We start from the raw sequence: 16,796 nt of genomic DNA on the forward strand, positions 1-16,796 counted from the left end.
AATTACCGTTTTTAATAATGGAGACTTTATAGTATGTGTCAATATTTGGTAGAGCTAGATCTCCCTCATAGCCCCTTTCCCCAGTTTTTCCTAGTTATTCTTACACGTTTAGTCTTCCACATGAATTTTAGTATCAGTTCAGGGTCTAGAAAAATATTTTGGTATTTCTATTAGAATTGCATTACATTTATACATTTACTTGGGGAGAACTGACAAATTTATTACATTGAGTCATCCTTTCCAAGATACTAAAATTCACATGATAGAAGAAACATGTAAAAGGAGCTAGGCAAACCTGAAAAAGAAAAACTGGACACTGCGGAGAATCGGACGCAGAGATGCCGCCACCTGCCGCCCCGAGCTGGGTACTGCACCCTTTTTGAGCAAAGCAAGTCCGGTCCAATTGGTATTAGCTTTTGAACCCTGAGCATTAAGTCTAAAAGGAAGCTTCCTTCTTCTCCTGCTCACTTTTCACTCCCCCTCCTCCTCCTCCTTTTTTGTTTGCCTCCACGCCCTCACCAAGTACCTGTATTCTCTTTAGCATCAGTAGAGTTCTTCTGGGCTTCAGAGTCCAAATTCTGGTGATAGAACTCAAAGAAACTACTTTCTAGTCAGGCATTTTACATGTAGTAATTTTCTAGAATCCTTGTGAAATGGAGCCCCTAAAAGTCATGTTACAGACTAGAATACAGTAGCCTAAGGAAATGTTAAGGGATTTTTCCCCCCTTCTTCCACCTTCCCCGCCCCCACTCTGGTTCAAGCCCTTGTTTCTCAGTCTAGTTGTGCAGGACCCAGCTCCCTGGCCCGTGCTGGTGTTAGGAGCCTTGCGCTCCCTCGCCCCCCTTGGGGAGGCAGTCTGTTGCCGGTTGTTGGTCGGCTGCTCATAGCAGCTCACGGCAATTCTCCCAGGCTGCGCTGTCGACCACTCAGCTGGCCACTGGCTGCTCATGGCAGCCACGGTAGCCTGTGGCAGCACTCAGCAGCCCACAGCAGCCCATGGCAGCTCACGGCAGCTCATGCCAACCTCTGGCTGCTCACGGCAGCCCAGCTCCAGGAAGAGCCATTGTTCACCATCTTAGCTGTAAGGGCACAGCTCACTGGCCCGTGTGGGAATCAAACCGGCGATCTAGGCGTTAGGAGCACGGCGCTCCAGCCACCTGAGCCACCGGTCGGCCCAGGATATTTATTTATTTATTTATTTATTTATTTATTTATTTATTTATTTATTTATTTATTTTAAGGGTAAAATAGTGACTCTCACAGAAATATAAAATTAACATATGTCAAAGATTTTACTTAACTCATTAATTAATGAAGGAACTAATAAGATGTGAAAACTGGTTCCAAGGAGAACCCACAGTACAGACACACAGGGTAGAGACAATCGGGAATACTAAAGTGAGTTTGATAATAGGTACGAATGGGTCACTATCTACAGGGGAATAATTACTTGCATTTTTATTATACAAAATTTGTTTGCATGGCCATGGACAAGAATCATTTTTATCACTGTCCGTTTTCTACTACCCAGAGAGTTGTCAAAAAACTCAAAAACAAGGAAAGGTGTAGACTCTTCTAGAATCAGATAACCCCTGGAAGGGTCGGTCCTCTAGATAATCTAGAGTGGAATTAAGTGACAGCTTCCAGATGTCACAGTGGCTAAGTAGATTCGGAATTCAAACCCAAATCTACGTTTCTGTAAACTCAGGCTCTTTCTTCTGTGCCAAGTAGCTTTTGGACAGTAAAGGGTGATTTTCAACCGAGATTTGTGGTTTGGCCACTCGTCATCCCACTTGACTTCGTTGGTCTTAAGAAAGGAGCTTCCTCCCCTCTGCCCTCCATGGAATAGAACCTGTGGCAACTTCCCAAGGCCTCCAAAGCCTCAGTCTTGAGGGCATCTCCTCCTCTGTACAGACGTTTCCTCTCAGAAGTCGCGAGGGGGTGGCGGTGGCTTGGAGCCCCGTCCGTGCCTTGGGACAGCTGAAGAGACTGCTATAGCCCTGGTTCCAGTCAGATCTTTGGTTTGGGAGTAGTAGGACGCTGGTACAGCCTGATTATGCCTTCATCGTGCAGCCGCTTCCAGACCTCTCTCTCCAACTTGAAGTCATGGTTGATGTAAAAGATTGTTTTTTTCCATGATTTGTCATAGTAGTGATCAGAGAAGCGCTCATGGCCCTCGGTGATGAAGCCGTAGGCACTGACCTGCATAAAGGTTGGAGGAAAAAGAGGGTCTGTGCTCCCTCTCTCCCAGGCTTCCTCTCACGGGCTAACTCTGTGTGTGCTGGGGGCGGGTCCCTTTATGGGGTTCCATCCCTCGGGGTCTGGTGCAGGTCCCCGGATGCACTTGCACACATGCACCCCCACTCCCACCCTTACGTCCCCACCCCCAGCCCAGCCATTGCCCCATGCTGAGCGGGCCAGCGATAGCCCAGGGCTATCCAGGTCGCAGAGCTTCACCTGGTCACAGAGCTGAAGGGCAGTGAGCAGCAGGAGCGCCCCAGTGGTGGGGCGGTATATTCTCCAGTGGACAGTGTTCAGGGTCTTAGACCTCAAAAACCTGTGAAATACCCCAGCACCCACCTGTCAGGAGGCTGCAAGGTTGAGAGGGACCTAGCCCCCTGCATGCTTTCCGCTCACCTGTTCTTGATGTATCGCATCAAGTCTGGGTGCAGCAGCAGGTATCTGTCCAATCGCAAGGCTTCCTGAAAAGCCTCCTGGGGCCTGTGCCTGGGGCAGGAAGGTCATTTAGGCTCAGTTCTGTCCCCTCATCTGGTGCGAGCCAAGTCAGGGTCATGGGCGTGGGGTAGCTGAGACTGTCCCCACCTGTCCAGCCCTTCCTTCACAGCCGCTCACTACACAGCTCAGTGTGGGGCAAGAGGAACGGGCAGTGGGTACCTGAACCAGGAAAGGCTCTTTTTCGCCAGGGTCTGATTCAAAAGCATTGCTTCCAGCCACTCAAAGTCCCGGAGGCCTTCCAGGAAGTGCAGGTAGCGGATATCCTGAGGACCAAGGACAGCGAGTGGTCCAGGAGGACTTCCTGCCCTCAGGACCACAGGCTGCGGTGGCCTGGCTCTGAAGCCAGACTGCCCACCTGCTCTTCTCAGGCCTGGCATGGCTGTCGTCCCTGCTGTCTCCCCAAGTGTGGGCAGAGCCTGTACCAACCACAGACTCCAGGCCCAGGACTCCCTTATCCAGAGTCAGTGTGTGGCCAGGCCCTGTCTGCTTTGCTCACCTTCTCCACAGGCACGTGCTGGAAACCCCGATTGTGCAATGTGAGAAGTGACTGGGTCACGGAGAAGGCAGTGAAGCCGTAGAAGGATGTCCGAGTACCCACGTCCTGTTCGTAGCCCTTAGTGACAGCTCCGCTCAAGCTGTGTGGAGAGACAAAAATCAGAAGACGTGAGTGCAGGAGGAAGATGCATGGAGGTGGCTGGAGAGAGGAAGGAGAAACGGGGAGGCAGCGGTCACGTACGGAAATTCTCTGGAGAGCCCAGGAATTCCACCTTCAGAAACAGGCACAGAACGCCCTATCACCTCTCTCAAAAGAGGCTGTCTCTTCAGGAAAGAGGCTAGAGGGGGTAGCTGGGGGGAGGAGATGGGGGGCAGCTCACCGGAACACGTAGTCATGGCTGTCTATCTCTTGGCCCATGTGGGAGTTGTTCAGGATGCCCCCATTGCCCACCACGGCACAGCTGATGCACTGGGAGCTCCCAGCAGGGAGGCTGGCCAGGAGCAGCTGCTGCTGGGGCACCGGGGGAAAGCGTGTCACCACCTTCTGCACCACTGAAACAAAGGGGTCCCTCCATTCAGCGCCCAGGGAGGGTCAGGGATCTGGCCCAGCATTTCTCCCAAGGCTGGTGGCCCCAAGAAGAGGCAGAGCTGAGACAAAAAGCCAGCTGCCCTCAGCCAGGGCAGGGTGGACAGCCAGGCCCCCCTCCCCGAGGCCAGGACTCACAGGAGTAATTGAGGTCCATGAAGCCAAAGGGTGGCTTGAAGTGCTCCAGGCGGTTCCACTCACTCAGGTTGAAGTTGCTGGAGTCCAGGAAGAGGGTAAGGTTGGGCAGAAAGAGATTCTGGAGCCAGAGTGACTTGGAGGCTCTCACTTTCACGGAGTCGGGGCAGGCCTGCATGCAGAAGGGGGAGGTCAGAGAGGGGGAGGCCAGGAGGGCTGTGGCCCGAGGCTGGGGGTGTGGCAGGGGCAGAAAGGGGCCTCCGCTGCCTCTTCCATCAGGTTCCCAGGTCCACTGATGTCCAGAGGGTTCCCAGGCAATGGGCAGTTCTTGGCCCTGAAGGCAAACACGCTTTGTAATCGTGAGAGAAATGGGACAGCCCGTGATGTTGTGGTATGCTGTTGTGTGCGTGGTTGCAGCTATGCATGTAAACATACGTATTTTGAATGCTGCCCACCTGTGGTGTGGGCCCAAGCTGTTTTTCATAGGGATGGAGGCGAGGGAAGGTGGTGGAATAATCTCTCTAGGCCAAGACATTCCCAAGCACTAGTGCTGGGCACGAGGTTGGGTATTCTTGTCTGTTAGTCCCTGCCCCTCCACACTCCCTGTCCTGCCAGAGGATGGGGGTTCAGGGGCCAAACCCCAGAACATGTCACACTCTCACCCTGATTGATGACCTTCCAGGCCTTCTGTGGGCTCCAGGACAGGGCTCACACCTTCCCATGATGACCGGGCTGGGATTCTGGGGCCCGCCTTCTCCCCGCTCATTTCAGTAAGAAAGGAAGAATGGGATGACAGCATTGTGGGGTGACAACAGGGGTGGAACGAGGCAAAGCCTGGGAGAGGAGCCTGGGAGGTGAGGGAGAGGGTAGGGGTGGGTGGTCTGCCAGTAGGGGCTTCAGAGCAGGAAGGCATAGAGCAGGGGTAGTGACAAAAACTCACCGTCTGTAGGCCCCCCACCTCCAAGCTATATTTATCCTCAAAATCCCACTTGGGCTCATACTTGAAGTTGGTGGCCTGTAGCCTTGGGCGTCTGTGCGTGGTGGGGCTCTGGAATGGGGCAGAGCGTGGGGTGACGGGGACTTTCTTCATGGGTGGGACCACTGCTTTGGTCGCTCCTTTTGTCCTCCTTCCGGTTGCCCCTGCTCCTGCGGTGGTTGGCACCTCAGCCCGACTTCCTGGAATGGACGTCCTCGCTGTGGGTGCCACAGCTCTGCCCCAAGGCTTTGCTGGCACTGTCCCTGTGGCTGTCGGCCTCTCGTTCTGTTCCCTCCTTCCTTCAGTTGTCCTCGTGTCCTGACTCTTCGGCGATAGTGACTGTGTCCTGTTGGAGGCCACGCCCCTGTCCTGACTTCTCTGGGGCAGTGTGTCTGTCATGATGTCCTTTCTGTCCTGACTCTTGAGTAACGCTGTCCTTTCTGTGCTGGGCACTGTGGCCGCGTTGTGGGCTGTGGCCTTGTGACTTTTGTCCAGCATGCTGTTCTCCTGCACTGAGCCTATGTGTGTGGTGGTCCTTTCCATTGTGGGTGCCGGGGATGTGGACCTTTGTAGCAAATCGGGAGACCTTTCTTTAATATCCTCTATATTTTGATGCCTGGGGACAGAGATAACTTTTGGTGAAGGCTGAAGATTCTAGAGACGGGTCAGAAGCATGACTAGCATTTGTTCTCATGCCTCATGTAGACTTCAAGCCAGTCTCCATGAGAGCTGAAGAAAAGGAAGTATGTCCACCCGCTATAGAAAGGCATGGGTTTAGACACTGACTTGTGACCCATACAGAAAGCTCCCTGGTAGCGTGGAGTTTGGGGTGCTGGAACTGGATGCCGGGAATGGAGCTGAGATGAAGCCCCAGATCTGTGTGCTGCCTCCGTGGCTCCCAGTGGACACTGCAGTCCGGATGTGAGTTCTAACACTGAGTTCGTATGTCCCTAGTCCTGTCACTGCATATCTATGATTCAGTTGACCTTTGTATTTATTTTTTTAAAGTGTAGGGAACAAAGTTAATCTTGTTCACAAGAAGATGGAAAAGACGCATTCATGTTAAGACTAGAGCTGCCACCTTGACTGTGAAATCAAGATCTCGGTAAAAGATCTGCCTTACAGATTTACTTCAAACACTGCTGAGAAAGAAATGGTGGCTTGTTGGGCTTGTTAGGAAACAAATGCAAATTCAGTAAGTACTTGTCCAGAGCCCACCGCATCTGCCATACCTCATGGCAGGTGGTGGAGATCATGAGTGAAAGGTGTGTATCCTGGTTATAAGCAAGAAGAACTCTAGTGAAGGGGCAGTCGTGTAATTAGGATGCATACACAGGGGGACATGCGGGCTCGGTGGGCGAGAAGGAAGGGGCTCCGTCCGGACACCATGGCATCAAGGACAGCTTCCTAGGGGAGCTCCCCTCCATAGAGTAAAGGTTAGGATGGGGAGGAGGACGTTTCAGTTCCAGAAGCACGAAAACTCAAGGTGTGTTGGAGCCATCAGGTATTTACGAAACAGAGTGGGGCTGGGGGCTGGAGACCAGGAGCTGGTCCCAAACAGGTAGGCAGGGCCAGGTCATGATGTGCGTTGTATGTTGGAGGGAGGAGTTTAGACTTTGTCATCTGTCCACTCATCCAGGAGGAGCTGTGGAAGAATTTCACATGGTAGATTGGCTGGAGGGGGTGCGTGCTGAGGGAAGGAGTCGGGGCACACAAGCTGATTTCTACCCCAGAATGCTTTTTCTAGCAGTGGTAGAAGATAGATTCGGGGTGGCTGGTGTCACTTCTGGCACTCAAGCTTTTTGGTTCCGGGGACTGGATTGACTTTAATTTTTATTTTCTGCTTTTATGTGAGGCTGTCAAAAGTATCACATAATTTATGCAAATTAGTATGAGGTTCTGCAGAGAAAAGCCTGAATCTTCTGCTCTGCATGGCTCTTTTACTGGACTTTGTGGCGGGGTCTCTGTGAACACAGGTTTTGGGGGGATACCTGGGAGCTCTGGAAAAAATATCTTCCTCTCTAGGAACCTAGCCATGACCCAAATGGATTTCCGGGTGTCCTTAACTCTTACTTGGCGTCCTGTGCCCCCCTCGCTCAGCTTGGTCACTCTTTGTCTGTTTCCTCCACATTTCTACTAAGAGCCACATACATATAACAGACCTGCTGAGGTTATGGAAAGAGAAAGAGAAAGAGCATGAAGTGTGTAGCCACTTACACCTGGGTGACCATCCTACCGTGTTTCTCTGAAAATAAGACCAGGTCTTATATTAATTTTTGCTCCAGTAGGGCTTATTTTCAGGGGATATCTTGTTTTTTCATGTACAACAATCTACATTTATTCAAATACAGTCATGTCATCTTCTTCTGGAACATCGTCATAATGTACTAAATGCGTCCGTCTGGCTGACGATCTTAACTGGGGCTTATTTTGGGGGTAGGTCTTATTTTTGGGGAAACACGGTAGCACTTCCATTTATTAGCCAGGATGACTGGGAGAAACCTTCTTAACCTGGCTGACCCTCGGTTTTTGGATCTGGAAAATGGGCTGCTGCCTTTTGCTTCTGAGAGAAGTGTGCTGTGAGCATTAAGTGATAACGTGTTCAGCATCTGGCACAAAATACAAACTCAACCATGTAAGTTCCCTCCCTCCCCTCCCCCACCGAGGTGCGTCGTTCCCAGTCATTCTTGATTGATCATGGACAACCCAGAGATCTGCTTGGTCGGTCTCCAACTCCTCTGCCCACCACCCAGCTTCACTGTTACATTTCTGTGCAGCAGATATTTACTGAGCACCTCCGATGGGCACTGGGCTAGTTACCGGGGCCTTGGCGGTGAGCTTAGCCTCACACCTCCCTCGCCACGTGGAGCCCAAGATCTAAAGGAGATGACGGGTCATCACATAAGTGAACATCAAGTTGTAATTAGGAGTTGTGCTGGGAGATGGGTGAGTGTGGGAAGTAGCTGGTGCCAGCTCTATTTCCTGTGCCCGTGTTGGAGCTGGAAGTCTACATAGTCATGTTTGGGGGGGTTCGATTTCCTCAATGACAACATCATCTCTTTCTGAAATTACAAACTACGAGGAGGCATCCCTACCCCAGGGTCCCGTCCTATCGGTGCTTTTGAAAGACTCTCTGAGCCCCCAAAGAAATGGATTTAAACAAAAGCGGAATAGAATTTGACATATGCACGTAGGAAGAACATCTCATTCAACAAATGTTTGCTAAATATCTACTCAGTGGCACGTGCTGTGTGGGGCCCAGGAATACTACTTTGAATAAGGCACGGACCTTGCACCCCACAGAATACACAGCACCTGTTATGTAGGCAGAAGACAAAGGAGATCTTTCATTGTTAGAGAAATATAGGGCTGGCCCAAGGCGCTACGTGCAATAGGCAGGCAGATTGCCTCTGTTGATCCTTCCTCCTTTATGGCCTCCCTCTTCTGTGGCCCTCTCTTGATTGATGTTATAGTTCCTATCTTCCTGGGCCACACAGAAGCACGTTTGTTCAGCTCCTCTAGGAAAGGTACTCTGTTTTGACCTTGAAACTGAGCGTGGACCCGAATTCTCTTCAGGTTGTCAGGAAAAGCCTGGCAGTGATATTCTCTTTACCTCCTCCTTGGAACACACACATTTTTAACTGGGCTTATGTAGAACACGCTCTTGCCTTTGTTATGTGGCTCAAAGAACTTGAATGAGAGATGTTTCAGATCAGAAAAGAGAGAGAGGCCACAGGGCAACGACAGACTGTGACGTGGGGCAGCCTGGGAAGGCTCATCGCCTTCAAGCTTTTATTCTTTTTTTTGTTTGTTTTGTTTTTCATTGTTAATTAAGCCCGAACAAAAAAAAAAAAGGAAATTTATTACAAGAATAGAAAGTGTCCTGAGGAACCCAAGAGCAAGAAATGGTTGAGAGTCTCAAAAGGCCTGGAACCAGGAGTCTGTCTCTGAGATGTGTCTCTGTTTCCGCCTCTGCTCCCTCTGAGTCTTTCTCTCTACTCCTCAGCCCGAGTGGTGGTGGCGGATGACCACCCCATAACACCTGTTCTGGGGACTATTGACTCCCTTTGCTCCCAATTTTTAGGGGAGGGATTCTGACCCACTTGGGTCCCTTCTCCATCCATCCCTGGCCAGGGGTCTGGGTCACACTATGTGACATCCTGGGGCCCACCTGTGCATGGGAGGACAGTCTCAGGAAGAAGAGGGGACAGTCTCATGACCTGGCAGACACCTCCGGAGAATTCATTCTGAAAGAATCCCACTGCATGCAGACTGCAAAGCCAGAGTTAGCCTGAAACACCTTCTTGATTGATTTGTGCCACCTCTATTTAGTAGAAAGATTTGAGGGCCATGAGAGTGGGGATGAGACTCACTCGGCTTCCCTTTAAGCTGATTATTGAGCTTAAGCTCCCAGGGAAAACAAAAGCCCAGGTGTTAACTCCTTTTAGCCAACAACTCTTGTTACTCAGCTATGACTCTGGCTGGATTCATGCCCACCTCCACTTCTATGGGCCTCAAGAGACCCATAGAAGTTTTGCTTCCCAACTTGAAGCACCTGGCATGGCTGTGAGTGGGGTGGTCTTTCATATCCCACTCATCAAACACACAGCGTGGATAGCTGGCCATCTGCCTAGAGGTCACTCCAGTCCCAAAGAGGTACAGCATACGGCGCTCCTCTCTACAGTCTGGTGTAGGGGCAGGAGGCCAGCCACTCCCTGCAGGACTGCTCAGCCTGCAAATGCTACAAGTTAGTGATGACTTGTTTATGTTTTACAGGAAGTTGCAGCAGTGACCCAGGTGTGACAGAATTGTGTCATTATGTTTCATTTCAATTCCCCATAATTAAATACACCTGCGATTGCTAGGGATGTGGGTGTTGGTGTAGGCATTACTTATTCTCAGGTACGGTATTTGCTAAACACTCAAATTGCTTCCACTCGCATGCCGAGTGCCCTGCATTCATCTTGGAGGACCCTGTGGGAACGTGAGCTTATACATAGGCCATGGGCTGGGCGGGGCCGCAGGATCTTTTTCTATTAAGAGCCTCAAGTTCAGAGGGACAGGCAAATCAGTCACATCCAAGCAAAAAGCAATTTTATTGCATAATTCTGGTCTATCTGGGAGGTAAAAATATAAAATGTTGCCCTTTTCAAAATAAATGTGTCATTAGCAGCCGTCACACAGCTCTATTCAATCAATGAAACAAATAAAAGAATAATAATCTGGCATCGTCCTCCCTCTAAATTCTTAAGTACACATCACCAGGGGGAACCTGAAAGCAAAGACATGGCAAAGGTTCAAAGTGCTGAAGTGCCTCAAGCCATGGAGAAACTGTTGGCAAGAGAGCAGTCGGTTCCCCAGAATACAGTCCTCGAGACAATATAAGGGGTATTAATGTTGACTCACATGCCAGACTGAAATTTGGCAAAATACCCCAAATCAAAGGTTACCAATAAAGTCAGTGGGAGTAGAGGATTAAGAATAAGAAAGGAGCTGTAAGGACCTCCTTGGTTCCCTACTTCATTCTGCACTGGGTTCCTCCATGCTATGGTACAGACACCCGAAGGGGCAGGCCAGTGACTGGCCGGTCACACTATGTGCCTCTCCTCTCGTCCTCCTGTCCTGGACTTGGCGTCCGCCACAGTCAGCTCATTGGAGCATGCCTTCTTCTTAGGGTTTCTCATCTGGTCCCCACCCCCAGCTGTCATTCTGCTTCTCTTTGAGAGGGGAGCCAACTGTGGGACCCCAACATGTCTTTCCTCACTTCCTGCCAAAGGACCCTCCCTTTTGGGGTGCTCTGGTCTCCAGCACCCACTTCGTTAGCCTGGCCTGGAGTTTCCAGAATTCCCTTGGTGTCCACAGAGCCCTGTCGTCTGGTCTTATCTGAAATGGAAACTGGCCTTTCTGCTTTTCTTTTCAAAGTTGGAAGTTTATTTTTCCTGGGAAATCCTGAAAGTTTTCACATGAGAATAAGTGATTTCCATTTCAGAATTTTGAAACGTGAGATGTGTCTACAAGTTGCTTCAATGACTAAAAGCTGTGCTTTGTCCTAGTTCTCTTTGGATGCTGGAAAAATGTACAGAAATCCTTATTCTGTCGTTATTTGAGTGTCCTTTATTCAAATCAAGGCCAATTCTTTTGCTTATTTTGTTGTCAGCCAGTTCAGTCCTAATGGGGACAGCATGGAATGGGAACAAAAGAGGACAAACAGCTAAGTCACTGCTTCAGTGTCTGGATCCACTGTCCAAAACTGTCCGCCAACAGAGGCACGCTGAGCTCTCTCTGACATGCCGTTCACCTAAGTGAACTCATTGAGGGCCACAGTGGTGGGAAGCTGGTTCCAAAGTTGGGTGCTCTCCCTCCCCAGGGTGCACACATACACACAAACACAGTGCTCCCCAGACCCACAGACGTGAGTCTTGTCCTAGAGTTAAGGAGATGGGAGGACTTTGAGGAGGGGTGCTTGCTGGAGGGTGGGATCAGGTAAGCAGGTAAGAAAATGTGTTAAAAACCATGGCGAGCATTAGGTCAAGAATCACAGATACAAGACAAGACAACCCCCTTGGCCAAAGTGGTGATTCACCCCTTCTTCCCATCTAGCGTGTTTACTTTTCACAGATTAATCATTTTAAAATACAGCTTTCACGAAGCCGCCTCCCTTCCTAAGAGCCTTTTGCAGCCACCCTCGGCCCCACCTTCATAAATGCCCTCTACTCCCTAGAGTGAGCCCTTCTTTTCTGTGAGGCGGGTCCTCCCACAGCTCAGCCAAGGACAAGGACAATTATTGAGGTCGCCTCCAAGTTAATTCTGACCGCACGCCTTTCACTCACACTCAGCGAGCCCTGCCTGTCTCCTAGATTCCATCTTCCCTTTGAAGTTTTCCACGGACACAAAATCCTTTCCTCCAGGGACCTCTACTCTTGTGGCACTCACTCTCTCTGTTATTTGTCTTGGAGTAGAATTATGTGAACAGTTTATTGAGAGAGCTCAGTGTGCAGCCCTGTTCCTCTCCCCGAATGTCTTGGGCAGATTCAATAACTTTACAGTCACTTTCAATGATTAAAACTCAGTCTAAAAAAAAAAAATCACAGGGAAGTTTAAAAAAAAAAAAAAGAGCCTCGAAATTCAGTCTAATCCCATTTAAAGCTCCAGATGTCCTATCTGGTTCCAAGCTCTTTTCCATCCATTCCCCGCTCCCCCCACCCAGCCAGGCCAGAACTAAGACCCTGGTGGGTGGGTAGGAAGGTGGGAAGCTGCAAGGAGAGGGAGGCGAGAATCCTGGTCAAACAGTGTGAATATGTTCCTTCTGAAGGCCCAGCTGTTCTGGTATTATTACTTAAGTGACCACCTGTTTGGGGTGGGTGGCTGCAGCATCCCTACTCACATTGAAGTTGTGTGGGCTTCTGTCTGACGCCAGGGCCCTGCTGACACTGGTCTCTGCAGGGTCAGTGAAGGTGGCATTCCTGGGGCAGGGCTCTCCTTTGCAATAAGGCTCCCCCCATGAAATTTCACCCTGGGACCATGTCTCTCGCTGCCGCGGCAGCATTCAGTGTCCCCACTACACTTTTCTGGAGTGGGTATCACATGACTTGCCCCCAGCAGGTAACGAAGCAGTTCTGGGGCTCTGGGTTTGAATCCTGGTTCTGTCACGAGTGGGGTGAACTGGGTAATGCACTTAAGCTCTCTGTGGCTCAGGACACGCATACGCACAAGAATGAGTGCGTTCATACACATAAAGCATTTAGAATAGTGCCTGGCGTATAGTGAGTATTAGAAGTGTTAGCTACAATAATAAAATAATCATATATACGTACACCGAAGTGTTAAGAGTGGTCACCCCTGAAGAGTGGGTAGACCTGGGGCATAATGGAGAGAGAGAGAGACCCTCACTTCTTGCTTCATCCTTCTGTATTTTTTTTAAGCTATGAGATATGCATTCCTTTCAAATTTTAAGAACAGTGAAACAAAATCATTCCCCAAAAAATTAAGTCTGGAAAGAAAGGGGTCACACTGCTGGAGATGTGTTTATTTGAGAAGAAAACTGGTCTAGAAAGTCCTTTGGAAGGATTAACCAGAGGCCCAGTATTGAAGCTGCCTCCCTTCGTGAGAGGTCTCCCATTTTACTAACCAACTTCTTAGGGAGAGTGTGATTTTGAAATAAACGGAATACACAGGGTGAATCTGTCACTTTAGGACACAGAGAATGGCATGTGAGAACTAACCCCACAGCTGCTCTTATTACAGTCCCAAAGGGGAAAATAGTCTTGCTTTCCATCTCCGCCTTATGGAGACCCTGCCCAGCAGGTCTCAGATTCCTGCCTGCCTTTCCTCTGTATACAAGCCCCACGGCATCTGGGGTACCTCGTTTCCCCACTCCCACCACCTCCACGTCCCCCAAGCCTCCCCTTAGATCTTCCTTGCCCGTGGTTCTGGACAACATTCTGGGTCCCTGACCCCCCGATGTGCACACAGCGGTGTCTCAGAGTTCCCCGCTCCTTCCTGGGTCGTAGATTTCAAGTTCCTCTAATAAAAGATGACGAGCTGGGAAAGGGTCAGGCTCTTACCTGGAAGGCTTTGTATTGGGTTCCTTAATGAAGGAAGACAGGGCAAAGAAGAAGGAGAGCAATGCTGCCAAAAGCAAGAGCCAGCAGAAAACCTGTCTCAGACGACTGCCTCTCTGCAGGTAGGACTTCATGGCTACAGGTGGGTCGGGCCCTTGGGGAAACTTCTGTATATCCTGGGGCTTTGGTGTAGGCAGCAGGGAGGTGAGGGCTCCTGGGTATCCTGGCCTGAGAGTGCACACCCTTGGTCCTCACGGTGGCTCGCTGAGTCTCTCAGTGTCTGCCAGAGAAAGGAGGGGCCACCTTTACTGCTTTATGAAGGCTTAAAGGCTGGCATGGCTTGAAGGAAAAGTCCGTTTGTTCAAACAAGTCCGCCTTCCTTTCCTTTGTCTCCGAAGCCAATTTCTGAATGGAGAACTTTATGAGACATAGACACCCGTTACAGGGAACCTCGCTTTCATCAGGTTCCAAACCCCTGGGTACCCTGGACAAGTGCATGGGCTGGTGGAGACTTGCACAGCCTCCATGCAATGGCACAAGTTTGGTAAGAAAACTACGGGGAACCCATGAGGTTCGAGACCCCCCCTAGCAGTCTTCCCCTACAAGACCTTTGTGCCACCATGAGAACCTCTCATTTCCTAAGTATTTTGAGTAGCAGTTCTCAACCTTGGGTCACATTAGAGCCACCGAGGAAGCTTTAAAACATTGTAATGCCCAGGCTGCACCCACACTTAAACTGCAATCTCGAGGGATAGGTATTCTTCCAGGCATAGGTATTTCCTTGGTTCCCGGGTAACTCCGATGCATGGCCAAGTTCAGAACCACTGATTTATAGGCATCGGGGGCTTGCCACAGTGGTGTTTTCAAATGAACAAAGCTCTGCATACAGTGTGCTTATCAGACCTGGCGCAAAGAACGTACACTTTGTGAGCTTTCCAGAGTGCTGTGATCTGCTGCCTTCCTCCTGTGACCTGGGACAAGTTACTCAAACATCCCGCCTCACCTGCAAATGGGAAAAGCAAATGGCATCTACCTCGTGAGATTATTATGAAGACACCGTCGAAGAGCAGGGAGCTGCCATTCTGTGCAGATTTATCGTCTAGTCATGACCTTGACCGTGATAACAATGACCCCTGCACATCCGCGGCCGTGCTCTGAGCCAGGCACTGTGGAATGTTTCGCCTGCCCTAACGCAGACCTCATAGCCCCTCCAGGAGGGGGCACGATTATCAACCCCCTTTTCCAGTCGAGGAGATCACCTCTGTGAGTGAGCGGCTTGCCCACGATCACTGAGAAAGCCACTGGCTTGGGGACCAGATCCAACTGACCTGGAGATTACATTCTTACCCAAAGCACAGTGATGCCTCTGAGAAATTATTAAGTCTGCCTTGACATGAAAAACAAAACAAAACGTTTAACACTTGGAGCAAGTGGACAACTTAGAGAAATGATATCGAGGGGTCAGCTGTAGAAAACAGAGACATCAGAGAAGCAGCAAGGTTACTAATAGTAAAAACATTGCTTACAGTATGGTAAAACAGGTTTTCCAGCAGTGAAGGAGGGAAGGTGCAGTTTGGAAGAGCAGGGCTTTGAAGGTTTGGGGTGTGGGGGCCATTGCTCACACACGGCAGTGTCCATGCTTCCCAATGCACAGCTTCTAAATCTGGACCCAAAGTCCTCGGCCTTCACCCAATATGCACCAATAAAGTGCTTAAACACCCTTCCCCAGGGAGGATGAAAAAGGTAGAAACACGAATCTGAGCTGCTTAAAATAATCCAGTGTGTGGCGTGCCTTTTCCCCACGCCACACGCCGGAACCCATGGCACTGCTGCAGGACACGGGCTGCAGCGAGGAGAAAAGTCTCTCCTAGGACTGAGTCAGTCTGTCGCTCTCTGAGCACACCTTATCTGTCAGTGCTCAGACACTGACTCTCAGCATTTTCTGAATAGACCTGAGCCAAGTGATAACTCTGTCTTAATGACCTTTTGTCCCAAGTTCGTCCACATCCTTGTCATACGAGCAGTAACCCTCCGCCCTGGTGCCTGTTTGCAATGCCAGGCGACTGCAGTGCACAATGGGAAGGCATTTTTCTTACCCACAGCAGTGGTTTGACTAAACGAGGTGTCTTTTTCATCTCATCCCGTGTTTGAGGAAGACACGGGTTCTCAGTGTGGTCTCTGACCTCCACAAAGCACGGAGGTCTAGTTGAGCTGCTGGGCACAAGTTGAGCTCCGGGCACAGCCTGTGCCTCTCACCACTTCAAGGGTGGGTAGAACTTGGAGTCCTTGAAGCCATCTGGGTGAGGCAGGATAATCCAGAGTTCTAGTTTCCTGGTGTTGGGTGCCGTCGTGGGTGCCTGGGCAGAAAGTGAGGTCCAGAGAAATACAGATTTTAGTAAAAAAAGATTTTCCAGTAGTTTTTCAAGCATCACAATTTTCATGTTTGGTAAGATCTACTGTCTGCTCCTTTTAAGCTAAAGCTTCTGACTTTAGTCTTCTTTATACCCCAGCCAACAGAATGTGTGAGACCTTACATGAAGTTAAGAGCTGTTAGATAATTTTCAGTAAAAGGTAAGATAACGACTCTCATACAGATATGAAACACGAGAGTGTGTTCAAGGTTTTCTTTTACTCCTGAGAGGACCAGGCAGATGTAGCAACTGATTCAAAAGTGAAGTGCAGCAGCACAAAAATCAACATAGAGGAAAGACGATTAAATTGAATTGCAAAAGGGGGCAAAACTGGTTTTTCCACAGGGAGGAGGGTGAGGGCAGACAGGAAGGACACACTTGGCATGTCCATCACCTACCTGCTATTTACAGAGCTCTAAAATAGCTCGAAGGGAATGGAAGACAAAAATCAGCTCACCTGGAAGGCTCTATTCTAGATGACACCCACTTTTTCCACTGAAGCACAACCGTTTTTCTAGAATGAGTATGCTTTGGAATGACTCAGCATTGGGATTCTTGACAAGTGTCAGCCATCGGCTCCTCTCTGCTATAAGATCCCCTTGATGAGTTAGAGGAATGCTGGGTTAAACGGAAAGAGGCCCAACTTTCTAGAAGTCAGCTTGTTGGACATGGTAGGAAACTGCATTCAATGCCCCTATGATATGTCCTGTCTTCTCTAATTCTATTTTCAATACCAGGCCCACCCCTGACTTTTTTTTTTTTCAACAGCCCTATTGAGATACAATTGATGTACTATATAGTTCACCCACTTAAGTGTACAAGTCAATGGATTTTTTTTTTTCCAAGTCAAGTTGTTGTCCTTTCAATCTTAGTTGTGGAGGGTGCCATTCAGCTTC

General features: G+C 49.7%; 1 protein-coding gene across 1 annotated transcript; it reads right to left on the reverse strand.

Annotated features, from left to right (window-relative positions):
- Positions 1-1,310: 1,310 nt before the first annotated feature.
- Positions 1,311-13,760, reverse strand: ST6GALNAC1 (ST6 N-acetylgalactosaminide alpha-2,6-sialyltransferase 1). The gene is made up of 9 exons (XM_033089739.1): positions 13,493-13,760; positions 4,893-5,544; positions 3,956-4,124; positions 3,612-3,783; positions 3,233-3,371; positions 2,896-2,999; positions 2,638-2,727; positions 2,458-2,557; positions 1,311-2,202 (listed from the first exon to the last, which is right to left on the reverse strand). Exons 1-9 carry the CDS (start codon positions 13,621-13,623, stop codon positions 2,011-2,013), a joined length of 1,749 nt encoding a protein of 582 aa, XP_032945630.1. The 5' UTR covers positions 13,624-13,760; the 3' UTR covers positions 1,311-2,010.
- Positions 13,761-16,796: the final 3,036 nt, after the last annotated feature.

This window comes from Rhinolophus ferrumequinum, chromosome 21, assembly GCF_004115265.2.
Source record: "Rhinolophus ferrumequinum isolate MPI-CBG mRhiFer1 chromosome 21, mRhiFer1_v1.p, whole genome shotgun sequence".
NCBI lineage: Eukaryota > Metazoa > Chordata > Mammalia > Chiroptera > Rhinolophidae > Rhinolophus > Rhinolophus ferrumequinum.

Excerpts from the sequence above, each read along its gene's own strand:
- ST6GALNAC1 (XM_033089739.1), bottom strand. The coding sequence starts at position 13,623 with ATGAAGTCCTACCTGCAGAGAGGCAGTCGTCTGAGACAGGTTTTCTGC. Across the intron at positions 3,784-3,955 it reads CATGGACCTCAATTACTCCT|TGGTGCAGAAGGTGGTGACA; the intron begins GTGAGTCCTGGC and ends CCTTTGTTTCAG. Across the intron at positions 2,558-2,637 it reads ATGCGATACATCAAGAACAG|GTTTTTGAGGTCTAAGACCC; the intron begins GTGAGCGGAAAG and ends GGTATTTCACAG.